This window comes from Dermochelys coriacea, chromosome 22 (genome assembly GCF_009764565.3).
Source record: "Dermochelys coriacea isolate rDerCor1 chromosome 22, rDerCor1.pri.v4, whole genome shotgun sequence".
Taxonomy (NCBI): Eukaryota; Metazoa; Chordata; order Testudines; family Dermochelyidae; genus Dermochelys; species Dermochelys coriacea.
The window spans coordinates 6,331,271-6,358,169 of NC_050089.1; the positions used below are offsets into that span (position 1 = coordinate 6,331,271).

A 26,899-nucleotide genomic window follows, 5' to 3' on the forward strand; every position below is an offset into this window, starting at 1 on the left:
ATAATCTGTACCTTATTTCCTGATAACCAGAAACTTCTATGCTTAAACTCTGTACCGTTTTCTTTTTACTTCAACATCATCTTAATAAAATTATTAAATCTGAAGTGCATTTGCATTTTCCCCCAGTGATCCCTTCTTTCTCTCTCACTCTGCCCAGGGAGAAACCACATGGGGATGATTAATTCTGTTTTACACAAGTGATATGTAAACTCACCTGGACACCCTGCTACCATGAAAACAATTAGAGGAGCCACTGCTTGACCACCCCCAGTGAACACATCTCAAAGGTGGTGTTAACCGTCTGAGGTAGGTGCTAACCTGTTTTAAACCCCACTTGATTAAAGTATAATAGCGTGAGGTGGTGGTGTTTTTTTATTAACAAAATACCATTTTTTTCCCCCTAAGCTAGACAAGGCCGAAGTCATTAGATCCTGGTTTGCAGTTTCTCAAAGTTACTGGCTCCTGGGTTGACCATTTAAACCTGGACATGGGTTAGCAAAAATGGGACCTCCGTGGTGAACTAGAAGTTCATCAACGCGGTCACCCACTGCAATCCAAACCAGTTCTCTGACTGGCGCTGCTCAGACTGGGCCATTCCACTCACTGCGTTTTGCCAGCTCTTGCCAAGGTCTTGCTTTCCAAAATATCATTTGCAGCTAGGCTTTGCAGGATTGGGAGAATGATGAAAAGAAAATGTAAAGGTGCCATACCCTCCCTGACCTGAGTCAGCTGCCAGGTCTGCTGCTACTGCTGTGAATCGTGACAACCTTAACCCACTCTTTTCACTCAGCTTTGGATTTTCTTTAAATGTTATGGAAACCCATCAACCCAGATCCCCACCCGCTGCTGGACTTTCGAGTCTGCTCCTCCAATAATACCATTTGTGGCATGTTCCTCTCCACTCTTTTTTTTTTTTTTTTTTTTAACTTTTAGTTACTTAGGAAGTTGTAAGAGGTTTACAAATCCTTGCTCTGTAAATAGAGGCAAACCAATAATCATTATCCTGGTGAGTTTTTGTTTAGAGAAATATTTATACAGTAATAGGGCTATCGCATCTCTATTTAACTGGGTGTTACCATCTCAGAGTTACCATCCTTACAGTATCCAGGACATGCTGTTGCTAGTGATTTTTATTAAATTGAGTGAAACCCCTGATTCCATATATTTAACAAACTAGGCATTTCTATTAAATGTTCAAAAATTTGGACAGGTGTGCTGGTTTGTTTGCAGGCAAATATACGTTGAATATTGAATAAATGGTAACCAAATATGTAAGTATCTACCTGTCCCCTATTTATAATTGGTGCATTAATTTTTCTATAACAACCACATCTTGTATTTTTTCTACCATTCCTGTAGAGTTGGACTATTTTTCTTGTTCCAGTGAGAAGCCATCAGTATCCTTTCTGCTACTAGCAGGCAAAATATTTGTTCTTCATTTCCTTTTAGTGTGACCATTTCTACCCGGAAGCCCCCAGATGATTACCCAAAGATCCTTTGTTAACAAATACCCAATCATTTGTGATATTTGGTTAAGAACTGCATCCCGTACTCTCTGCTGACTAGACATGTCCAGCATCAGTGTGTAAAATCTCTTCTTTCACCACAGTTATTCAATCATTTATTTATATATCCAATCTACGTGTATTACTACTTAACCTGACTGGTGTGCGGTACCATTGAAACAGTAGGGTAAAGAAATTTCCTTTTCTTGTACTACACGCAGAGGTTTTTCCAGATCAAACCCCATTCTTCTGACATGACTGCTCTATCCAGATCCTTTTCCCAGTGTGTCCACGCATTTTTTGTATCCAATGTCCATCAGGAATACAGCGACTGTCACTTTGTCACTCTGTCTCAAAGAAAAAAATTCCAATTGATTTCAACTTTATGCAGAGGATATTTGCCTGCTGCAGTAATACATCGATCCACTAGATGGATGATTGCCTCAGAGATGTCTCAACAGGCTTGAGAAATGGACTACTTTCTTGTACCTGTATTTATAGTTGTACTGCTTGTATTTTGCATCCCAATTTAACTCCTCCCATCAAAATACTTCCAGCGCAAATTGTCTGTCAGGGACCAACCAAGTGAACTGATTGATTTATGACACTTGCAAAAGCCTGAGATCCTGCCTTTAAACAATCCACCTCAGAGCTCTTCTGTGTGAGTGAGATTTGTTGCAGACAATTGCAAGGCAACTGAACATCAGGTTAAGTCCATTGGCTTGTAACAAACCAGCAAAAAATGAACAATGCCAATGTGTGCACTTCACTTGCAATCAAGTCAAGGCATCTAGATACCTGATTCTAGTTTATCATAAAGACAGGACCTTAACTGTGTCTGTCACTGTTGGGCATGCCTGACCCTTTAGCCTGGTTTCAGAACACACAACACATTGGGAACCATGGCACCAAGTCATTTGACTCGGTTGCAGTTAAAATGCAGTTGGCAAGTGCTACCTTTCCTAATTCACAGTCTACTGCAGAAGTTTTGCCTTTAAAGCCATGATCATAGAAATGCAGGGCTGGAAGGGACCTCAAGGGGTCTTCTAGTCCAGCCAACCATGCTGAGGCAGGATTCAGCAGGTAAACCTAGCCCATCCCTGACAGGTGTTTTGTCTAACCTTTTCTTAAAAACCTCTGGTGATGCGGCTTCCACAGTCTCCCTAGATATCCTGTTCCAGGGCTTAACAAGTCTTACAATTAGAAAGTTTTCCTAATATCTACTTAAATCTCCCCTGCTGCGAACTAAGCCCATTACTACTTGTGCTACCCTTGATGGACATGGAAAACAATCCATCACCATCCTCTTTAACACCTTTTGTGAAAACTGTTCTTGTGTGCCCCCTCAGCCTTCTCTTCTGAAGACTAAACATGTCCAATTCTGTCAATCTTTCTTCACAGACCATGTTTTCTAAATGTCTTTTTTTTATTGCTTTCCTATGGACTCTCTCCAATTTGTCAATGTGCAGTGCCCAAAATGGGAAACAGTACTCCAGCTGAGGCCTGACTAGTGCTGAAAGGGCAGAACAGTTATGTCCCATATCATACATACGGCACTCCTGTAAATATGCCCTAGAATTATATGTACCTCTTTTGCCGCAGCATCTTGCTATTGACTCGTATTCAATGTGCAGTCTACTATGATCTCCAGATCCTTGCCTGCAGCACTCCTGCCTAACCAGTTTTTCCCCCTTTTTGTAGTTGTGCATCTGATTTTTCCTTCCTGAATGTAGTACTTTTCTCTTGTCTTTATTAACTTTCATTTTATTGATTTCAGACCAGTTTTTCAATTTATAGAGATCACTTTTTGAATTCTAATCCAGTCGTCCAAAGTGCTTGCAATCCCCCTCCCAGCTTGGTGTTAGCCGCAAATTTTACACATGTATCTTTTACTACTTCATCCAAGTTGTAAATGAAATTATTGAATAGTACCAGACCCAGAACAGATGCCTGCAGGGCTCCACTCGATATGTCCTCCCAGTCTGAAAGCAAAACTATCAGCAATTCTATGTAAAAGAAAAATTGGCAAAACCATACTTATGCCAGCAAGATCATGGTCTGACTGTTACCTTGTCTGTTCTCACTCAATATCCATAATTACAACTTATTAAAAATATAACTATCAAAGTTCTTAATGTACCTTTAACAATTCTTCATTGTATGTTTCGGTCTTGTGAATCAGTATGTCATCACCTGCTACCCTTTAGTCTGTTAGAAGTGCGGGGGATTATGGAAAACAAGGTGCTTTACTGTCAGCATTCCAGATCTTCTTTAAACATGGGTTTTTCATTCAAAGTCCAGTTTTGTTTGTGAATTATCATAACTCCCCCCCATACTTCATTAGAAATTTTCCTGTGAATGTATTTTGAGGGGATGGCTCAGTTTTAGGACCTTGATATTTAGTTGTTTTTAATGGTATCCCAACAGGTCTTTCTGAAAGAAGGAATCCAATTTCAAGGTTCTTACAGGGATTGTAACTGGTATCAGGAGATGAGCTGCCATTCAGCGAACCGCAAGAGGTTATCTAGTCCAGCCCCCTGCACTCAAGGCAAGACTAAGTATTATCTAGACCATCCCTGACAAGTTTGTCTAACCTGCTCTTAAAAACCTCCAATGATGCAGATTCTACAGCTCCACTAGGCACTTTATTCCAGTGCTTAAGTACCCTGACAGGAAGTTTTTTCTAATGTCCAACCTAAACTTCCCTTGCTGCAATGTAAGCCCATTGCTTCTTGTCCTGTCCTCGGAGGTTAATGAGAACAATTTAGTACACCGCAATTATTGAACAGCTTTCTAAGAGTAATGACACATGTCAGCTCATGCCCCACAGTCAGTGCAAGGGCACTTGTGTTATGACAGCTTTAGTCCTGAACTATTCAACCATAGATCCCTGGATTACCTGTTCCCTACTCTTACCCCCACTCGACCATGCTTCTTCTATGCTTCACACTCTCCTGGGCATTGCATATTTAGCTGAGAGACTAGAATGATTCTGAATGACATTTTCTGCTCATTGGCTTTTGCTGTGTCTCCTCCCAGTGAATCAGCTTTTTATTTACTCTTTGAAACATGAGGTAACCGAACACCACCATTTCATTTCATTTCTCTTCTGATCCCACTTTTATCACCAGGCGAGTAGCTGGATGAGATTTAGGTCTGTTCTGGGAAATTAATGTGGACATAGATGGATTGGTTGCTGTAGGATTGCTTCGCAGAAGGGTGTGTGTGAGGAATGGGTGCTAGCAACTGCTGCTGGAGGTTGGGTTTAGGACCTATCCCTGAGAGCAGACCGCTTAGAGTTTATTGGCTTCTACTAAAGGAAGTTTGAACTCGGCCCTTCCCTAGCCCGGGGAGTGTGAATGCTCATAGATTTAGTTCAGGATGGACCATTGTGATTATCTAGTCTGACCTCCTGCATAGTGCAGGCCACAGGACCTCCCCCACCCACTCCTGTACTAGACCCCTAACCTCTGCCTGAATTAATGAAGTCCTCCAGTCATGATTTAAAGACTTCAAATTGCAGAGAATTGAAATTATTGCTGCTGTGGACTGCTATGGAGTGAGAAGTACCAGGAACTTGGCAGTTAGCTGACATCTAGAAGTCACCGTGAGCACACTCCCAGTTTAACGGCAATGGAAGGGCTAGTCCACCTGAACACAGCACATTGGTGTACTGTCTTGGTGCTTTAGCTCATCTTGAATGGATATCCTTCCTATCTGACAAATGTTGTATAGGGAAGATAGTGTATCAAGCCTTACCTCCATGGGCTTCTTTAACCTGTAATGGATAACTCCTGGAACAGTTATGGCATGATTGCTGTTTCATGTCAATATGTTCACTGTTAAATATATGGACCCTCCCTGAGATCAGTTTCAAACCTGGTGTAAATCTCATGGCAGAGTACCCCCCAGGATGAACTTGGCCCATAATGTTTAAATGGCATATGAAGAACACTCTTCCGCAAGGAGTGACTGTGTCTGAGTAGTTAAGCAGCAAGAGCTATGAGTCAGAACTCCTGATTTACTAACCTCTACTCCAATTTCTGCATCCTTTAAAATGGGGCTCATTATACTTCCTTTTCTCACAGGGGCACTAGAAGATTTAATTGATTACAACTGGGATTAGTGCTTTGAGATCTTTGTACTTCTAGGTCCCTTTTCCCTAAAGAGTTGTTACTACATTTATTAGTCATGGAGTTTAACGGCAGAAGTCTGACCTCCGTGTATCATAGGCCACCAGCCATGCAGTAAACCCAACAACTGAAATGTGAGTAAATATTACAGGCCCCAGGAAAGTAGAGAGTTCTGTGCCCCAGGCAGAGAAGAGAAGGGATGGAGGTGCACTGGTGCCCAAGACCCCGGCAAGGAATTGATTTAAATGAGCTGTACCCAAATGCATCCGATGAAGTGAGCTGTAGCTCACGAAAGCTTATGCTCTAATAAATTTGTTAGTCTCTAAGGTGCCACAAGTACTTCTTTTCTTTTTCCGAATACAGACTAACACGGCTGCTACTATGAAACCAGATGATCCTGGTAAGTGACCCATACCCATCTGCTGTAGAGGAAGGGAGAAAAACATAACAAAACCCACAAGTCACTACCACTCTGCCTGGGGAAAATTTCTTCTGACCCTACAGCAGGAGTTGAGTTAGACCTTGAGCTTGTGCATAGGAACTAGCTAGCCAAGCTTCTGAGAGAGAGAGAGAGAATGTTCTCTACCACCTCCGACCACTCGTTCTCCTACTCCAGTTTCCCATCTCCAGCCGTAGCTATCCCGGATCGGTTCAAAGGAAGGAGACGTACAAAATCATTGGCGGGGAAGGGGGAACAGGGGCATCCCTTTCTGACCCCTTCACATGATCATTTATTTTGTTCTTTCTCACCTGATCTTTATCCAAGGGTGTTTAACTGACTAATGTTCATGATGTATCAAAACCCAATAAAAATATAACCTCTATTGAAAAAAGAAAGCTTTGGAAGGATATGACCATGCTATATATAACTGCATACCATTGAAAACGTGCAGAGCAGATTGTCAGCTCAGTGGGGCAGAGCCCATCTTTTTGTTCCGTGTTCATACAGTGCCTAGCCCTAGGGGGTCGTGGGCCATGCCTGGGGTTCCTGAGTGTTCCTGCACCACAAAGAATAAATCAATAATACCATTATTGCAGTGAAACAGAGCTAAGGCCAGCTCTCTGCCCCCAACCCATAGAACTGAAAGGCCGTAATTAGGTTGGGGCCCCTGACTCCTCTGTCTCTTTAGCTCCTTTGCATCGTCACATTTCCCCCCCCAGACACTTCAGATTGCTGCCTCCTATGCAAAAAGCTGCTCAGCACAGCAGGTGAAAGCATTAGCCTGTAAGCAGTAGGAACCTGATTTACCGAAGTGCTGAACACTCACAACTCCAGGTGACGTCAGCAGGAGCTGGGGGTGTTTGGAAACAGTAAATCAGGATGGCAGCGTACAAATCCTGCCTTCGGCCCCAGCGCAGAGCGCCTCCCACTCACAGCAAAGTCACTTAGCTCGATGACAAAATGGGTGCTGAGGAGGGACTGGAGAGGGAAGAGAGGGCAGTGGATCAGTTCAGGGAGGGTGCTGCATGGCTCAGAAATGCTCTTCTGCCTGCACACCAGTGTAACATAGAAACTGCTCTCTGGCCGGCAGCTCCCAAGTCAGGGAGTCTGGCAGAAACACAGCCAGCTAATGCACAACTCAGCTGGCTCTCGTTCAGTCAGTCCTCTATGCTATTGCATAGGCCACCTGTAGACCCCACCTGCTCCTGAGACCAGCCAGCTATCAGTTTCAGGTTTCAAAAGGTTTCATCTTTACTTCCTGGTTAAGTGAGTGGGATGGTAGGAGCTTGTGAGAGAGCAGGAGCAGGAGAAGGGGGGTGGGGAGGGAGTTAAGGTTTTTACATGAAGGAGAAAGAGCTGTTGGTGTACATTGTGGTTTGCATGTACACAAAGAGCAAATCATAGGCACAGTTCTTCCACACTTGGCTGCAAGAATGGCCCATGGTGGATTTGCAATCAGAAAGATATAGTTTAGACTAAGGAAAATAACAGAGAGAGTGAGCACAGGCTATGAGTGCGTCTCCTCTGTCACAGGTTGTCCCAGCCACAAGTGTGAGAACAAAATGGCAGCTTCTGCTGTGCATTGGCAGAGTTTTTAGGAATATAAAAGGACAGTGCATGGCAAATCCCACTTTCCCAGCTACATACACCGCACCCTGTAAGGATGGATTAAAGCTGGATCCTTTGGGGAGAGACCAACTGGTGTGAAAGGGACCCAGGTCAGCAGTGAGGAACACAGGGCCAGGCTATAATGAGTGTGGCAAGCATATTAGAAATTCATATGAATCATACCCAAGTCTGGAAAATGGAATTGAGATGAAGTCAGAGTGTTTTGCTAGGATAGCTATACCCGTATACCAGGCCAGGAAGCACCAGCAGAGTGGGTACAGCTTATACTGACAAAACTGTGCTTTTGCCAGTTTCATCACTTATTCCAGTCTCCCTGAACAAAACAATCTATACCTGTCAACGTTACAGTTTTGTCAGAATAACTTCATCTGCACTAGTGGCTTCTGCCTGCACAGGTATATATCGATCACAGAGCGGACCTCCTCACATCTCTGACCAGCACAGCTATGCTGACAAAAGCTTTCGGAGAGTAGACATGGCCTAAGGAGGAAAGAGCTGGGTTGGAAGAGACCCTGTGAATGGGAGGAGAGGAAGATCAAAGAGTTGTGGGAGAGGAGCTGGGCAGAAGCTGAAAAGTTTAGATGAATCCATGTTTCATTTATTCTTAATCCACCCCTGAGCCTGGAAGATTAAAAATTAGGGAGTTCAGGGATTTGGCCCCTTCTACCCACCTAGTCCCTAAATTAATAGCAGTGGAAGAGAATGTGGGTGGATAGAGTTTCAATATAAATAGGCCCCAGCCACAATTTTCAAATCTGCCTCCAGATCAGAGTTTCCCCAAAGTTTGGACTGTTTGGATCTGAGGTTTTGTTGTGGATTCATCTCAGAGTCTAGGGATAGATCCAGTCAATCCCACTGCAGCCACATCTGTTGTTAACCTTAACATCTGACTGTATGGGCACCACATGCTATGCTGAAGGCATTTGTCTGCATCCTGAAACTGTTACCAAGTAAATGCCTTCCCTTGATTCATCAGAGCTTAGCTGCCCACAAAAGTGGTGCTGCTTTAACCAATCCGGTATTATTAGAACGGTACAACCTCCCTATTGTGGATGCAGTTATATCAGTATAAAGCTGATTTATGCTGGCATAGGTATTCACATACATGAAGGGGACTAGGCTATACTGGTCTAAGACTCCTTTATACCAGTATAACTGGCCACGATAGGGGGTGTACCAGGATAACTAGTCTGGTAAAAAAAAGTGACTCCTAACAACAAATAGTTATGCTGGTACAAAAATGGTGTGTAGACCAAACCACAGTGACCAAACACATAGGGACAACCAGGCATTAGAATCCTTGGTGCAATCTGCAACCCTACTCACAGCAGTGAGAAGATGGGACCCGGTGTTTGCTGGCATAGACTCCCTGCTGGGCAGTCCTTTGTTCACTCCCTGTTGCTTCCCAGCTCGATTCTAGTGGCTCACATTGTCAATTTCACCTTAGCAGCCTATTCAGAGAGGTTTGATTGCTCTGTGCCTGCATGAAATTAGTGCATTTCCCTCAGCACAACCTCTCCCCTGAGAAGTAGGGCTCCATTGTTACCCTTTGGCTTCAGTATGTGAGAGAGAGAGAGCGCGAGCTTGTGTGGAGGGGGGGCTCAACTGAGAGGAATCCACTGTAACTCTCACGAAAGCTTATGCTCAAATAAATTTGTTAGTCTCTAAGGTGCCACAAGTACTCCTTTTCTTATTGCTGCATATCCCCCCCCCAAATATCCACTCCCAGCTAGTGCCTGGGGGTGTCACCCCACATGCCCAGTGCCTGGGGGTATCCCCAAAATTTGATAAGGTTTTGGGGAAGGTTATTCGGGTGGGAATAAAGGGGACTTTTCTGCTGCTTTGATTTACCAGCTGGCTGGTTCCTTTATGTATACATGTTTATTTCTATGGTGCTGGGGGGGGGAGGGGGCTCGGGCTCCTCATGTTACTGTACATCTAATTAATTGTTGGGTCGCCCAGAGCTTTTCTAATTGTTAAAATATATGAAATGCCCGCTCCCCACCAGTGTGTGTAGGCACCCCTGTATCTGGGTGCCTCACAGGGACAGAGGACTGGAACCACCAGGTTTTTTTTTTGCAAGTGAATAGAGCTGCTGAATGAGCCTTTTGCAGGGGCAGGGTCTTTCACCTGCCAGAAGGAAGAAAGAGAGAGAGGAGGGGCCCAGGCGAGGTAATCTCATGTGATCACACATAGAGAGAGAAACAGCCACACCTTGAAACTACCTGAGCTCCAGGAGAAGGGGAGGAAAACTCCAGACAAACAACACAGGGAGGAGAAAAGGGGAAGGGAAGGGGACCAAAGTGCGGGACCCAAGTGGGAGGGTAACCTAGGGGGCAAGGAAGTCCTGTACTCGGAGACCTTGCAGTTCTCACAACTGGCTTCACCCGGTCTGTGAGTTTCAGCTGAAACTGATCAGCCATGGACTCAGGTTCCTGAGCTACTCAGCTACCAGGAAGGACTTTGTACACCGCAGCCGGAACAATTGCTCTGTGCGCTGGGATTGAAAACGTTGAATTGTTTGGGGGGTGCAAACTCCACCCCCCCCCCGTTCTCCCAAACCTCTCCCCCAAAAAAGGGGGGGGAAGGAAAACATGAACTATCGGCCTTCGGAAGAAAGAAAAATGAATGATTATCAGCCTTCCCCAGGAAGGAAACTGAAAACCTCGGATTCAGGGCTGAAGTACAACAATAGAAAAGCGGTGAGCTGCATTTGGGGGGGCTGTTTTCTAACCCTTCCCCTCTCCTGTTTTGAGGACTGAGCGGCTGTCTCCAGGGAGGGCAAGGCCAGTTCTAAGGGTGCCTGCTCGCAAGATGCAGCTTTCCGGGTGTTTTCTAAAATAAATCGAGTTCAAAGTATTCCCTAGTGCTGGGACGAAGGCTTGTGGAGTGACCTGGAGCATTCTGCTTTCCTGGCTTGTGGGATGAATAAGCGGCAGCTCCTGTACAGCAAATAACACGTGGGGGGAGGGAGGCTGGAACCGGTTTGCTGCTCTAGCTCAGGGTGTCTTCGGTGGCAGGGTTTGGGCTGGTCTGATTAGTCCTTGCAGGGCTTTTCATATGAGAGATGCTGTCTGTCACTTTTCACAGCAACAGGTCTGTTGGATCGGCCTATCATCCCACTTCACCTTAGTTGGAGGTGACTTACAGGAATGCTCTTGTTCAGACTCTTTCATGCAAACTGGAACGGGTTTTGAATCCGCTTTGGTTAAACTAGCGGACAGCTGTGTATGGACCATCTTAAATAGACTTAAACCCCAGGTTGTTTTGATTTTTAGCTTAATGCAGGCCGTGGCTGTGTTACAAACTGTACTGTGCCAGCTTTGAATCCATTTGAATGCAAGTAATTGAGTTCAATACAGGGGTAATTGGGTGAAATGCTGTGGTTTGTGTTATACAGGTCAGACTAGATGACCTAATAGCTCATTCTCATCTTAAAATCTATTACTCTAAAAACCAATTTAGTTAAATGGGTGCAAAACATAATTTCAGTTCTCTTAACTCAAGTTTGAACCAGGCTTATACTGTTTTAGGTTAAAACGAGTACAGCTATTTTCAATAGCTATAAATGCAATTTAAGCGTGTTAAAAATCCACACTGTTTTGCACTGGATCTAATTCAAATAGTTCAAAATCACCTCTGTATTTGATCCAGAGCAAATTACTTGTGCAGCCCAGGCTTTATCTCAATTAAGAGGCCCTTTTGTTGCTTATGGGTTGTGTGGAGTATTGCTCTTGTCTCGTGAGAGGGCCAGGCTAACCTGGCCTTGTCTCTGAACTCCAGGACCTTGGTTTGGAATTTCCTGCTAAGGTGTTGAACATTCTGGTGAGGCCTTATCACTTGAAGGGTAAGGTCATGTCAGAGAGGATATTTTCTGAGGGTGGATTTGGGCCATTGGTGTTCACCCAGAAGTGTGTGTGTGCCTCTTGCAGTCTCTGCTTATTTTAAAACCTGGTGTTTAGAAAATTGTATTTTTATATTAAAACACAGTGCAAGTGACTTCCCAGAATGTTTCTGGTCTCCTAGTTGTTGATCTATGATCTGTGGATTCCTCCTAGAGTGATTGTTAGCTGCCAATGGTGAAGAATTGCTGAGTTATTTTCTTCTTGCCCTGAATGAGGAATTTAGATATTCAAGGCAAATGGCCCCATCTGGTCTCAGGCTGTGAGAATGTCTTTGATGTAGTTAACTCTGCATCAATCTACACACAAGTTACTTCTCCCTGGTAAGCCTAGCTTGTAGCCATGCTGCAAAACAACCCTCAAGTGCTGTCTCCACACAGGTGGTGGTGTGAGGAAGAATGATAGGAAGGCATTGGAGGACTAGTGGTGCTACCCTGCATTCTGGTTGTCTTAGCAGCTGATTAATTGGGCTCCCAGTCTGAATGCCCTTCCAGGCCAGCCAACTCAAGTTAGCACCACTGGAACTGAGTGAAGGGGTTTTGCTGTGGATGGGATTCTAGGAGCAACCTGGGAGTTAACTTTGCAGCGAAGATGAGCCCTGTCTTCACTGCAGAGTTTCTAACTATTATCTTTCCAGTGCCCTGCTTAATGGCTTCTTACAGATTTAAAGACTCAGTAATTGTATCGGTTTCAGAGTAGCAGCCGTGTTAGTCTGTATTCGCAAAAAGAAAAGCAGTACTTGTGGCACCTTAGAGACTAACAAATTTATTAGAGCATAAGCTTTCGTGAGCATCCGATGAAGTGAGCTGCAGCTCACGAAAGCTTATGCTCTAATAAATTTGTTAGTCTCTAAGGTGCCACAAGTACTGCTTTTCTTTTTAGTAATTGTATCTGCATCTATGCAGGCCTGAGCAGATCAGCTGCTCTGTAAAGACCTTTATTGTTTCATGTTCTGTGCTGCCGAGAGCTTTCATTAAGCAGAAAACTGAGAGGCTCTCAGATTTGGAGTCACATTCTGTTCTGTATCAGTCTCAGAGCCCTGTAGGGGTCCCTGATGTGAATGAGAGCAGAACATAGGCCCCTTAGAAATACCATTGATGGAGAATCCATAATGCAGCCAAGCAGAAAGGAGATGGCAAGGCCTGATTGCTTTAACCCTTCCACCCTTCATGTGTAGCTTGTTCAGAGGTAATCAGTGTTGCAGCTGGGGAGCCGGTTCTGGCTAGCAACCTCAATTACAATTCCTCCTTGGGGTGACTAGGAAAGGCTGTGTCTATCTCCAAAGCTTTGTGGCCGTGCCACTTATGTGAGCTGTGTAGTTTGTCCATCCTAGAGCTGAGTGAACTCTTTCCAGGAATAATCTTATCTGATTGATTCAGCCTTTATTTTCTCTTCATGGGTTAGCAGCAAGCAGGTGATCTGGTCAGTAGAACAACTCCAACTACTTCACTCTAATGAATATTATTTAGCCTTTGGGCTGTTTGGTGACCTACTCACTGCAGCTCTCAGTGGTGTCTGATTGCTGCTGTTGCTTGCTCCTTCAGTGTGTGATTTCCCCACAGGGCTTGTTAAGGCTACTGTTGCTGACAACATGCAGCAGAACTGGTGCGCCAATAAGCACTATTTTGTTGCAGTTGTAGCCAAGGAGGACAAATTATATTCAGGACTAGTTCAATAACCAGGATTGAATCTGCTCTGAGCAGGAGGATAGACCAAAGATGGCCAGTCAAATGCACAGACTCATAGACTTTAGGGTAAGACGGGACCATCATGAAGGTCTAGTCTGACCTCCTGCTCATTGCAGGCCACAGAGCCTCACCCACCCGCTCCTGCAATAAACCTCTGGCTGAGTTACTGAAGTCTTCAAATCATGGTTTCAATAATTCAAATTACAGAGAATCCACCATTTACACTTGCAGTAAACTAGTGACCCGCTGCTGCAGAAGAAGGTGACCCCGCCCCACCCTCCTGGGTTTCTGCCAGTGTGACCAGGGGGAAATTCCTTCCTAACCCGAAATATGGTGATCAGAATTCGTGAGCCAAACTATTTGAGACCATTGCACTGCAAACGAAATTTGCTCTGTTTGTGATGGGAAATGATTTGGCAGTGTTGTTAAAGTGAATACATGGGTTGTATTGGACCAAATTTTCACAAATTAATATTTACCCAGATCTGGGAAACATATTATACCCATCCATTGGAGGGTTATAGAGACGTATATTCACTCGCCTTTTCATTGAAGCCTTGTCCATAATATCAGACTAAAAAAAATCAAGCAGAGACAAGTAGCTAATATGAAGACAACAGGATGTTTCCACCTACACACACACTTCCTCCTCTACCAAGCCTAGGTGCTGGTATGTAGGTGAGGGAAAGTTTGTGACCGAAAGAAGGTGTGTGTTTGCTAATGGTGTTGACTGGTAGCAATCCTAGGAGTTTTATGCTGCATTTCCAAGGTGAAGGGTCTGTGGTCTGTTCAGAGCGGGGATTAGGGGATAATGAGGGAACACACTGTAGATCTTTTAGGGGTAGGACTAGTTTTAGTTAACAAAACTCCCCACTGTTTGACTCCTGCCTTAGAATGCAAGGCTCAAATTTGTCAAAGACGACTCTGAAAAAGTACATGGGAGCGATACAAGAAGGATGCTTAAAATGCAAAGAGGCAAAAGGGGCCTTTTTCATCCAGGAAACTCCAAACCATGAGTCCTTTCAGTGCCAGCCCAACAAAAATTGTGTCCCTGTCAGCCTTTGGCAACAGAAAAAAATGTTTTTCCAACAGGAGTAGTTGGTTTTAATGTTGCCAATCCTAACTGCTCAAGAATCATGACCCCTGCTCCCTGTCATATCACTGGCATAAGAATCATGAAAGGGCAAATAAAGTTGTTGTTTTTTTAGGAGGGAGGATATTTATTAAGGGTGTACTTCCAAGCTTTCTCCGCAACCAGCAGGTCTTGGAAGTTGGGTTGTTTTTACTAAGTTTTGTTTGAATCACAGAATGGTAGAAATGTTGGGCTGGCAGGGGCCTTGAGAGGCGGGACCAAGTAAACCTAGACCAGCCCTGACAGGTGTTTGTCCAACCTGTTCTTGGACACCTCCCGTGATGGGGATTCCACAGCCTCCTTTGGAAACCTGTGCCAGAGCTTAACTACCCTTCTAGATTTAAATCTCCGTTGTTGCAGATTAAGTCCCTTATTTTGTGTCCTACTTTCATTAGACATGTAGAAAATTTGCTCATGGTACTTTTTATAACAGCCCTTAACATATATTTGAACGCTATTAGGTGCCCCCTCAGCTTCTGTTCTCAAGACTAAACATGTCCAGTTTTTTAACCTTTCCTCATAGGTCAGAAAAGAAAAGGAGGACTTGTGGCACCTTAGAGACTAACACATTTATTAGAGCATAAGCTTTCGTGAGCTACAGCTCACTTCATCGGATGCACGAAAGCTTATGCTCAAATAAATGTGTTAGCCTCTAAGGTGCCACAAGTACTCCTTTTCGTTTTTGCAAATACAGACTAACACGGCTGCTACTCTGAAACCTCATAGGTCAGGTTTTCTAAATCTTTTATCATTTTTGTTGCTCTCCTCTGGACTCTCCAATTTGTCCACATCTTTCCTAGTGTGGTACCCAGAGCTGGACACAGTACTCCAGCTGAGGCCTCACCAGCACTGAGTAAAGTGGGGGCAGTTACTTCTTGTGTCTTATATACAATGTTCCTATTAATACACCCCAGAATATTAGCTGCTTTTTTTTTTTTGCCATTGCATTACGTTCTTGGCTCATATTCAGTTTGTGATCCACTATAAACCACAGGTCCTTTTCAGCAGTACGACCACCTAGCCAGATATTCCCCATTTTGTAGCTGTGCATTAGATTTTTTTTCTTCCTAAATGTAATACTTATCACTTGTCTTGATTGAATTTCATCGTGTTGATTTCAGACCAATTCTCCAATTTGCCAAGGTCATTTTGAATTCTAATCCAGTCCTCCCCAGTGCTTGTAACTGGGCTTTTGGTGCCATCTGCAGATTTTCTATAGCCTACTCTCCACTCCATTATGTAAGCCACTAATAAAAATGTTGAGTACTACCAGACCCAGGGAAGACTTCTGCAAGACTTCAGGAGATGCACCCTCACAGTTTGACAGTAAGCCATTGGTGACAACTCTGGTTGTGCACCCATCTGATTTAATCAAGACCACATTTCCCTAGTGTGCTTATGAGAAGAATGTTCTGTGGGGCTGTATCAAAAACTTTACTAAAATCAAATTATATCTAGTCCTGGGGGAAGGAGGTACAGAATTCATACCTTCAGCAGATTTCTTGGCTCCCCTGCAGAAAAATGAAGGAGCCAAGAAATCGGTGGGAAACACCCCCATTCCCCGGCAGCCACCGCGGTGTGGAGGGGAGGAAGAAGACTGGTTGTGTGTACAGGTCTCTGGAGACAGGGTAAGAAGGTGGGGCTGGGTGCCTGCCTTGCAAAGGAATGAGACAGACTCTTTCTGTCCCTGCATCCCAGCTTTGGAGGCGCAGAGCTGTGTGAAGCAGGCTCTGTCCCTGAGGCAGAGCAGAAATGTAGCAACTAAGCAGACAGGCTGCTCATGTTCCCATTGTCATTGAATTGTTCCCATTCTTAGTCAATTAAGGCTCCTTTACCTTGCCAGAGCCTTATTGTAAATGACAGTAATGGAATTCTCAGCTAGGAAGGTCTATGTGCTTTCTTCTTTTTTTCCGTGCCACTGTGGACTAGATGACCTCCTGAGGTCTCTTCCAACCCTAATCTTCTATGATTCTATGAATAGGGTTAGATTACAGCTCAGGATCTATTTTACTTACCCATTTAAAAAAAAATGCAGGACAATGATTAGCAAAACTGTACGGCTTTCATGTGTGAAAGTTGGAGTCATTTAAAGCGACAGTCTACTTTACAGCTCATCAACCACCAAAGTAAAAGTCATGTAATTTAAATGAAAATCCAGGATTATAACTGGAATGCAGAATATTGGTTACCAAGTATTTGTAACTTAACTTTCATGTGTTTAGGAAATACTGAACAGTTGTTGTGATTTCTTCCTCTACCCCCACCCCGCCGCCCTGTATGGTAGTTTAAATAAATTAGCAAAATAAGTGAAACTGGTATGATTATATTGCACTATTTTGACAAACAAAATATGCAGAATATTGGGGTTTTTTTGGTGCAGAATTCCCTCAGGAGTATATATCACAGCTAGTGCTTCCCCCTATTCACTAGACCAGTAACCCTGGCAAAGAAGGAAATGGGGTTGGTTCAGTGTGATTTGTTCTTGACAAATCTGTACTGGCTATTAATTATAACCCTATTACCCTCTAGGTCATTGGTCCCCAAACTTTTTTGTCCACGCCTCCCCCTACCTGATCCGTGTTCGGCCAGGAGACAGTGGCAGAGGCCAGGGTAGGACCTGCGGCTGGTGCTGGGAGCGGGGCTGGAGTGGAGTTGGGGGTAGAGCGGGGCAGGGTGATGCTCCCTGCCCACCCCCCATGGGGGTTGGCCTGGCCCAGGCACCCTGTGGCGCCCCCCGCCCCGAACATTCCTCCGTGCCCTCATAGAGGTCTGCGCCACAGTTTGGGGACCACTGCTCTAGGTGCTTACAAATTGATTAATAGCTTCTTCCAGTATCTTTCTAGGTTCCAGAAGTTATGGCTGGCTGGTTTATAATTCTCTCTCTCTTTCTCCCCCCCGCCCCCGCCCCATTTAAGGATAGAGCTGAGAGTATCAATGACTAATGACTAGCCTCCAGGGGCTGGGTTTGTTTGTTTTTTTTTAATTTATTTTGAATGCCAAATATCTCAGGAGTTGGCAACAAATCTATTCCACTGTGTCATAGGCCTTAGCCTGCGACAAATAATGAAGCTTCTTCTTTAGCTCACATGTAGGTTTCAGACCAGCAGTAGAGTTTTAGGTGGGACCAGATTTCTTGCACTAGTTAAGTGTAAATCCCTGTCAGCTGGTGTGGATGGTAAAATGATAGAATTTCCATCTACTTTCTCTGGTTTAGTGTCTGATGCAAAGTGCTTGCATCCATCTTCTGCTGTTTGTATTAATGGGTCTGAATTGGAACCTAGATTCCCCACCCCTTCAAAACAAAACAAAACACCCCTCTGGTAAAGTTTGACCCTGACCTTCGTTATTCAGGGAGACCATTGCTAGGTATTGAATTCCTGACTCTTTTCTATTTGGCTGTACGGTGATCTGAACACCTAGACAGGAGAGGGCTGCCATATACATCTGTTGTAATTTATTGCTAGTTAAATAGCATCAGGTGACTAATGGAGGGATATCATGAACATATTCTATCTTGAGGGATCGGAGGGGACCCAAGATTTAGATTTATGCTTGATTAAGAACCCAGAGAGGATGCTCGGTATAATCTGAATCATGATACTGCCTGTGCCCCAGGGAGCTTACAGTAGACAGACCAATCAGCCACGTGGCATGCTGGGTGCCTTTGAGGAATGGCGACAATATCAAAGCAGGTGCATCAGACTTGATCCTGCCTGCACACCCCAAACTCCCACTGAAGTCAATGGGAGCTTGGCATGCAAGATCAAGTCTTAACTATCCGGCTTTAAGTGAAACTCCCTATTGATTTCAATGTGGGATTCAGCTTGAAACTCATTGAGGAAGACAGTCCCTTGTGGGGGGCTTTTTTTTTTTTTTTTTTTTTTTTTGACACCTTTACCTCTCTACAGCTATATTGGAAAACAGCTTTTTTTAAAAGGGTGCACACAAGTGTCAAGGCATGCTTTCTTTCTCACAAATATAGGTGTAAATTGGGGTTTAAAATCCATTGACATGAATGGCATTTCACTGGTCTGAGTTAGATCAAAATTAGGACCATAAAGTAACTTTTTATTCCAAAGAATTCTGAAATCTTATGTAAAGTTCTATCCACGTGTTTGATGCAGCCACTTCTGGGGTGCAGGGTACCAGCCAGCTGGCATGCAGCACACTGCCTGTCAAGGTTTCTTCCCCACTTTGAACTCTAGGGTACAGATGTGGGGACCTGCATGAAAACCTCTTAAGCTTACTTTTACCAGCTTAGGTTAAAAGTTCCCCAAGGTACAAACTATTTTACCTTTTGCCCTTGGACTTTATCGCTGCCACCACCAAAGGTCTAACAGGTATAAAATTGGGAAAGAGCCCGTTTGGAAATGTCTTTCCCCACCCCCCCCAATCCTCCCAACCCTTACACCCCCTTTCCTGGGGAAGGCTTGGTAAAAATCCTCACCAATTTGCATAGGTGAACACAGACCCAAACCCTTGGATCTTAAGAACAATGAAAAAGCAATCAGATTCTTAAAAGAAGAATTTTAATAGAAGAAAAAGTAAAAAGGATCACCTCTGTAAAATCAGGATGGTAAATACCTTACAGGGTAATTAGATTCAAAACAGAGAATCCCTCTAGGCAAAACCTTAACTTACAAAAAGACACAAAACCAGGAATCTACATTCCATTCAGCACAGCTTATTTTCTCAGCTATTTAAAGAAATCAGAATCTAACGCATATCTAACTAGATTAGAGTAGCAGCCGTGTTAGTCTGTATTCGCAAAAAGAAAAGGAGTACTTGTGGCACCTTAGAGACTAACAAATTTATTTGAGCATAAGCTTTCGTGAGCTACAGCTCACTTCATCGGATGCATTCAGTGGAAAATGAATGCATCCAATGAAGTGAGCTGTAGCTCACGAAAGCTTAAGCTCAAATAAATTTGTTAGTCTCTAAGGTGCCACAAGTACTCCTTTTCTTCTAACTAGATTACTTACTAAGTTCTAAGACTCCATTCCTGTTCTGTCCCCGGCAAAAGCATCACACAGACAGAGAAAGCCTTTGTTTCTCCCCTTGCTCCAGCTTTTGAAAGTATCTTGTCTCCTCATTGGTCATTTTGGCCAGGTGCCAGCGAGGTTATCTTAGCTTCTTAACCCTTTACCGGTGAAAGGATTTTTTCCTCTGGCCAGGAGGGATTTTAAAGGTGTTTACCCTTCCCTTTATATTTATGACACTGCCCAAAGGCAGCTGGGTTGGTAACCCTGGCCTGGGGCACTGGACCAAATCTTCAATGTCTATGCAGAGCAGAATGGGCCTTGGCTTTCAAGTTTCCTCCATGAGAATCCACCACAGTAAACATAATGGGATTCAGTTTCTCATCTAACTCAGAAAGGCAACAAGATGAGTTGGCTTAGTGGGGAATTGAACTTGTGGCTCTAAAGAGTTAAGGCAGCTTCTAACCAGAGCTGTGGCACACTCAGCCCTCTTTACCAGGTTTATGCTGAACTGATTCCCACAGGTCTTTCCCCCCTTTAACAAGAAGGACACTTGTGTTGACAGGAAGCTCTGTTTCTCATTTCCTGCAGTTTATTCCTTCCTTAGGTTAATCTCCATTTTATAATCTAATTGTCCTTAACAAAGAATTGGGGAAGAAGAGAAATGCGGAGACTGGCAGGATTTCTCTGCTGCCCTAAGGCTGTTTAGTTGTAGGCGTCCTGTTTTCAAATGTGTTCTTTCTTATCAAAAGCCTATTCCAGCCTTGCATGAAAAGGATAACCTCTTGTTATATAATTTGATAATGGTACAAGCAGAGTTTCCAAAGGATCTGGGTGCAACACTGTTATCCAACTGAATTGGTTGAACAATTCTGACCCTGTGCTTCGTGCTGCCCAACTAACAGCTGTTAGGTTTGGTCTCTGTAAAAGGAAAGTGACCCCATCTCACTCCCATAGCTGTACATTACGGCCAATATGTGAACCCTTGCTCTCCTTTGAAATTTAGTGTGAAATAACATGTGAAACACAGACCATTTTAACATGTACATTTTGTTGGCCTTTGGATTGTTTAGATTACTTTGTCAGATGCACCACGTGCCGGCTCTCATGATTTTTATCATAAGTCTCGCGATATGAAGTGCATTTCTTAAAGCCCCAGCTCCTGGAGCCATGTGGTTGCCTGAGAATCTTAGTTCTCAAAATCATCATCATCATAATTAATAAAGCTAAGTGACTAGTCTGCATAGTTCCAGAGAAAAGCTTGAAAATCTGTCCTCAAGGGCTCAAAAACCAGCGGGCAAATAACCCCCTAACAAGTATTGGGGTGGGTGGGTGTGGGTGTATGTGCGTGTGGTTTTTAAATGTCATGATTTTGAGGAACCATGATTTGATGATTTTTCTTTTCTTTTTTTTTTGGTTTTGATTTTTTAATTTTTTTTTTTTTTTGTGGGCTTGGCTATTGGTGGTTAAGCAGAACTTTCTGTTGATTTCAATGGAGAAGTCTGAAAACTTGCTGCGGGATGCAGTCCCGTGTGATTTTTAATCATTATTGCTGTTGCATCTTACAGTATTAAAACAAATCATATTTTCATGTTTTTCTGATTTCAACTGTAATACGACATGATTAGGTTCTTGTGTTGGGACAAGGGAAATAGATATATCAATTTCACTTCAGCAGTTAGTTACTGACTAGTCAGTTTGCTTCCAGTTGGCTCTGCGATGCGGCACCATGATGGACCTGTATGGATTGCAGGGGAACATTTAGGATGGGATTTTTCAAAGTAATCAAAGAGATTGGGCTGCCGAATTCCCATTCAAATTAATATGAATAGTTTCAAGTGAAAATCACGTCCTTACTGGACAAAAATACCCTGTTTCCATCAGAATCACTGAATATATGTGTAGGAAAACTTGGAGATAAAAAGGCATCTACTACTGTAAAGGTTTTTATGGAAAGCTTGTTACTGCAAATTTTGACCCGAGTGTCTAAAGTCTCATTCCTGCTAAAATCCAGGAGAGTTTTGCCATTGACTTCACTGGGAGCAGCATCAGCCACTTGTGTCTGAAACACAGAGTTGGACGTAATTTGTCTGGATGCAAGTCTTTCTTGAAATAGTCTCTCTTGAGCATATGTTTGTGAATGGGGAATTAAAGTGCGATCCATTTGTTTAGTGACTTGGAGCACCCCAAACCTGTCTGGTTTGGAAGGCTGAGTTGAATTATACAAGGCACTGGTGAGACCTCACCTGGAATACTGTGTGCAGTTCTGGTCTCCCATGTTTAAAAAGGATGAATTCAAACTGGAGCAGGTACAGAGAAGGGCTACTAGGATGATTCAGAGGAATGGAAAACTTGTCTTATGAAAGGAGACTTAAGGAGCTTGGCTTGTTTAGCCCAGCTAAAAGAACGTTGAGGGGAGATATGATTGCTCTCTATAAATATATCAGAGGGATAAATACGGGAGAGGAATTATTTAAGCTCAGCACCAATGTGGACACAAGAACAAATGGGTATAAACTGGCCACCAGGAAGTTTAGACTTGAAATTAGACGAAGGTTTCTAACCATCAGAGGAGTGAAGTTTTAGAATAGCCTTCCAAGGGAAGCAGTGGGGGCAAAAGATCTATCTGGCTTTAAGATTCTACTCGATAAGTTTATGGAGGAGATGGTATGATGGGATAATGTGATTTTTGGTAATTAATTGATCTTTAAATATTCAGGGTAAATAGGCCTAATCCCCTGAGATGGGATATTGGATGGATGGGATCTGAGTTGCCCAGGAAAGAATTTTCTGTAGTATCTGGCTGGGGAATCTTGCCCATATGCTCAGGGTTTAGCTGATCGCTGTATTTGGAGTCGGGAAGGAATTTGCCTCCAGGGCAGATTGGAAGAGGCCCTGGAGGTTTTTCGCCTTCCTCTGTAGTATGGGGCACGGGTCACTTGCTGGAGGATTCTCTGCTCCTTGAAGTCTTTAAACCACGATTTGAGGACTTCAATAGCTCAGACATAGGTGAGGTTTTTTGTAGGAGTGGGTGGGTGAGATTCTGTGGCCTGCGTTGTGCAGGTCGGACTAGATGATCAGAATGGTCCCTTCTGACCTTAGTATCTATGAATGATGTGGTGCTATTTTTGCCCCTTCTGGCACTTACCGCTGGTCGGGTTTGTATTGCAGACTTCTGTCGGACATAGCTGTTTTGGCCAGCGGTGTAATGAGGTGCAGTCCCTGACCGACGTACCAGCAAAGCCCTCAGTGTAGACACAGTTGTACTGGCAAAGCTGTGCGGTTTTGCTGATATAAGCTGCATCCCCTCTAAGAGTGCTTTGTCAGCGTAGGATAGTTGTACTGACAAGACCTTCCAAGTGTAGACCTGGCCCCAGGCTGCATATTTGGTGTTTGTTTGACCAATCCTTATTAAACATCAGCCTGGGCAGATGAGACCTAGGGTGGGCAGGTCTTTGGATTCACACGTTGGGAACTGGAGTCTTGAATTGAAAGACTTATTTACAAATGACAGCAAAAAACTTTGCTGAACAGAATGGCCCTGAATCAAGGTCAGATGCCCGCTCCAGTCCAGCCGCCCTGCTTGGTCAGATGAGACCTGACTGTGTAGTGTAGACCAGCCCTGAGTTGCTGTTTTTAAAAAAACAAAAAAACAAAAAAAAAACCTTCTCTTCCTGCAGGGCGGGCGGTTAAAGAAGCAAGACTGCAGGTGGCCCAGTGGCATGTTCTCTAACGGCATGCAGGGAGCCAGGTTCCACTGGCATTCCTGGGATGTCTCACATGCAGCCCAGGGAGAGGACATAACAGTAAGGGGCAGCGGGAGCAGTTGGCATTGCTGCTCCTCGTGCCATAGGCGCTCTGTGGTTAAACAGGACTTCAGCCTTCAGTCTCCAGGGCTGCTAATGTGGCATCTTCCACCAGCTGCTACGTTCCCATGCAATGATCAATGAAAAACCCAGAAGATTCAACTTTACTAAGTAAAACTGGGGGCCTAAAATCATTCACCAAATACATTCAGTTCTCAGACGCTGGAAGCAGATCTCCTGTTCCAGTCTTTGCTTTATAGCTCTCTGCCCATCCGATCACAAGTCCTTCCTAGCTATTGCCTAATCTGTGGGCTGGTTTCATTTGACCTGAGTCATTTCTCGATTCCCACGACTCAGCTTTTAACGACAGGACAAAAACATTCTGCTAGATAACATTCAGCTGGATTTGTCTGCCATTGGTGGGGAGCCATGTCAATCACTGGGTAGCTTGGAGTGGCACCGAGCCCTATTCTCCCTTCACACCACTCTCGAGACACGAGGCCATCTGTCATTTTAACTCGCAGCTGAACATTAACTCAGGGTTGGTCTACATTATACAGTTTGGTTGACAAAAGTCAGTCTTTGTTGACCTAATTCTGTCAGTGTCCACCCTACAGCCTTCCTCCCGCCGATGTAAGTTCCCTAATATACTGACATCATAACTCCACCTCCACCAGAGGCTTATGTCAGTTTAGTTAGGGCAATGCAGTGTCTGTGTAGACACTGCTTCCCTCCTGTTGGCTGTCTTGTCAATTTCACAGCTCAGGCAGCTAGAGCCTAGCTGCCCCCTGCCCCCCTGGGGAGCTGAGCGGCTGGACCCTGTTCCCAGCTGGGGTGAGATGCCCCAGGTGGCTTTCCCCACTCCAAGTGGGTGCGGGGGAGTCCACGGGGAGCCTATGAGACAGCCAGAGCAGTGATTTCAGGATGGTTAGTTTAAAATAAGACTCTTGTATGTAGTCGTGGCTCTTGGGGTTATACTGGGGCTGGAGGGGAGGAGACCTCAGAAGGGTCATGGCTGGATTTGGAAAAGCATCCAGACAACCTCATTCTATTCTGAACCTCTTGGTCAGCACAACTGGGCTGGAAGCCTCAAGGGAAGGAGGTTTCCCCAGGGGATTGTGAGCACATTTGGGAGTGTGGCAAGGACAGCATTGCCATCCCAAAGCAGTCAAAGCACATGAATCAAATTCCAGACATGCATGAGATTGGCTCAAAGAAGATGAGATTTTTGCTTTTAAATGCTACATTGGAGGCTTTTTAGTTTCTTTCTGGTTCCTGAGTCTTCATGGTTTGCATTTTCAAGCTTTTCTCTATAACCATGAAGCTAGACTGTTATTTATTCCTTTATTTCAAATGAAAGCTGAGATTCTGAGGGAATAACATGACTTCAGAGCCAGAGTTTTAAGAAAAGCAACTGCTATAATGAATGATAAAATCAGGAGAGCTGGGAGTTCTGTGAAAATGACCTAGATGGAGGTATCTTATGGCTTCTGGTTATGGCCAGTTATTGATACTGAGGAGAAATGTGTTGGAAACCAATTGGAACCAAAGCTTCTTGGAGGTTCTGTTTGTCCATCCCGATCAATGTGCACAATAAATTGGTCCATTTGTGCAATATTTCGGTTCTGTGACAATCCGTCTGTCCTTTCTTCCGTTGCACCCAGCCTCATGGGAATTACGTGCTGTCTGGGTAAACTAGGTCCGTATGGCATGGGCCATCATGGACTTCATGGTGGTTCTGCTCTTCTCCCTCTTTTGGTGGACAAGCCATCTGATTATCAAGTCACAGCTGTACATGGTGGTTTACAAACGCTCCTCAGAGTCAGCTGATGGAGAGACAGCCAAGTGGGTGCTAGAAGCCATCTTAATAGAGCTGACTCCCAGGGCTTTATGGGAAAGATGTGCCTCTGAGTCTTGGACTAATTCATTCAGCCAGTAACTAAGAGAAGTCTTGAAAGAGCTGTTGAGAACACTGTGTTCTTTTAGTATCCAGGGCCTTTCAATGACCACTTTAATAATTACTTACAAAGGGTTACATTACATAGGGTTTAGCAAATTGTCAGTAGAACGTGTTCTCTGTCCTGGCCAGTTTGGGATAAAAGGCCTGAGGCCATGGCTTCGGAAAGAGAGGGTTTGGAGAGGTTATTGGGGAAGAGGGCAAGGTAGGAAGTATTTCTGGAATTATGGGAGTGTTAGGGGAGAGGGCTGGGCTCAGCAGCAGACAGGAAGTGGGAGACTATTCTAAACTTGCGGGGGGTGGGAAATAAGGGAAGGTGCAAAGTTGAGAATAAGTGACAAGCAGTGCAGAGCGTTGCAAGCATTAGCGCAAATAGCCGGGGAGAGCAGATACATGGATTGGGTAGGAGGTGGCTGAGTAGGGTCTCACCCTCAGGGGTCCTTGGATTTGTTGTGGGAAGCCCAGAAGGAGCCTTGAGGAGAGGTGACATGGCCAGGGTGAAGGGGATGGGAAGGTGAGCTGGGCAGCAGTTAAGGCTGGAGTAGACTGCAGTGCTCGAGGGGAGAGGTGGCCTGGACTTGCTCAATACTTGGCACATTTCAAGCTCAAGGGTCCCAGAGCGCTTCACAAATTGCACCCCTTCAGCACAGAAATGCAGCCACCTCTGGATGAGAAGTAGGGCAGCCGGCTTGCTATGGGGGAGCAGAAACTTGGCCAATGAACTGGAGCTCCGAACCCCTGCTCTCATGAGAAGTGCCCTGGGGTTTTTAATATCCCTTCCTAGCAGGTAGGTTTTGGTGTCAAAGAGGCTCAGAAAGGCATGGTGAATGGTATGAAGCAGGAAGAAGGGCTGTGTTAGCTCAGGTGGGATTTGAACCCCTTTTAGTAGGGTGTGTCTAGACGGCAGGTTCTTAGATTCTTAAAACTCTGCCATGCCCTCCAGATGGTGCATAAAACAGGAAATGCAGCAAGTGTAAAATGAGACACCTCCTTGCGTCAATGACTGAGCATACGGAGTGTGTGCAACCACAGTTCATCCCAAGGCTGGCGAGAAACAGAAGCAAAAGCAGAATATATCGCATGCTTGCTCCTTCCTCTTTGCCCATCTTTCTGTGATCTTGGAAGGAAATGCACGGGCTGTTGCCAGGGAGGGACCCAGCCTGGCTGAGTTTACTTCTTGCAGGTACGTGGCTGGGGTGAGGCGAGCTGGGGGCAGGGGTTGTGAGAAAGTGAAGCTCCGTGTGTGTGTCACTGAAACCCTCCCGGTATGTGGCACAGAGTTCATCAGCACCTCCCTGCAGCCTCTCAGTTTCTGTCTATTCTTGCTGCAGCTGAGTCAGGCCCCTTTCTACTCCTTGACCCTGCTCTGGAGTGCATTTGTGTGGCGTTCCCTCCATAACTGTGAAAACCACAAATGATTCAACAGGCGCTCTGAGCCATGGGGGAAAGGATGCTGCTCCTAGATTTGACTCTATTAAAGCTAGCACTCAAACGCTCAGACGTACACTGGCAAACTTCTCAGCTTGACTCTTGGAGTCCTGTTCTTGGGCAGGATGCCCCCGTATGAACATCCCACAGTCAAGTGTCAGAAACAGTGGTGTCTAATGGTTAGAGCGGGGAGACCTGGGCTCAACTCCCAGCCTTGCCACTGCCTGACAAGTCACTTTGCCCCTCGGTGCCTCAGTTTCCGCAGCTATGAGAGGTGAATACTTGCTTACCCTTGTAC

General features: G+C 44.6%; 1 protein-coding gene across 6 annotated transcripts in view; it reads left to right on the plus strand.

Moving 5' to 3' along the window:
- The first annotated feature begins 151 nt into the window (after positions 1 to 151).
- Positions 152 to 26,899, plus strand: part of ST14 (ST14 transmembrane serine protease matriptase) — a 53,320-nt gene continuing 26,572 nt past the window's right edge. Inside the window, exons 1-2 of one of the 6 annotated variants that reach the window (XM_043500958.1) lie at positions 152 to 306; positions 3,933 to 4,053. Coding sequence is in view for 3 of the 6 variants with exons in the window: in XM_038380798.2 (XP_038236726.1) it covers positions 10,304 to 10,411 (108 nt within the window). In the remaining 3 variants the exon portion in view is untranslated. Of the gene's footprint in view, positions 307 to 3,932; positions 4,054 to 9,693; positions 10,412 to 11,537; positions 11,557 to 26,133; positions 26,357 to 26,899 lie in introns of those variants that run through there. The other 5 variants (XM_038380798.2, XM_043500955.1, XM_043500956.1 and 2 more) reach the window with 5 other exon arrangements.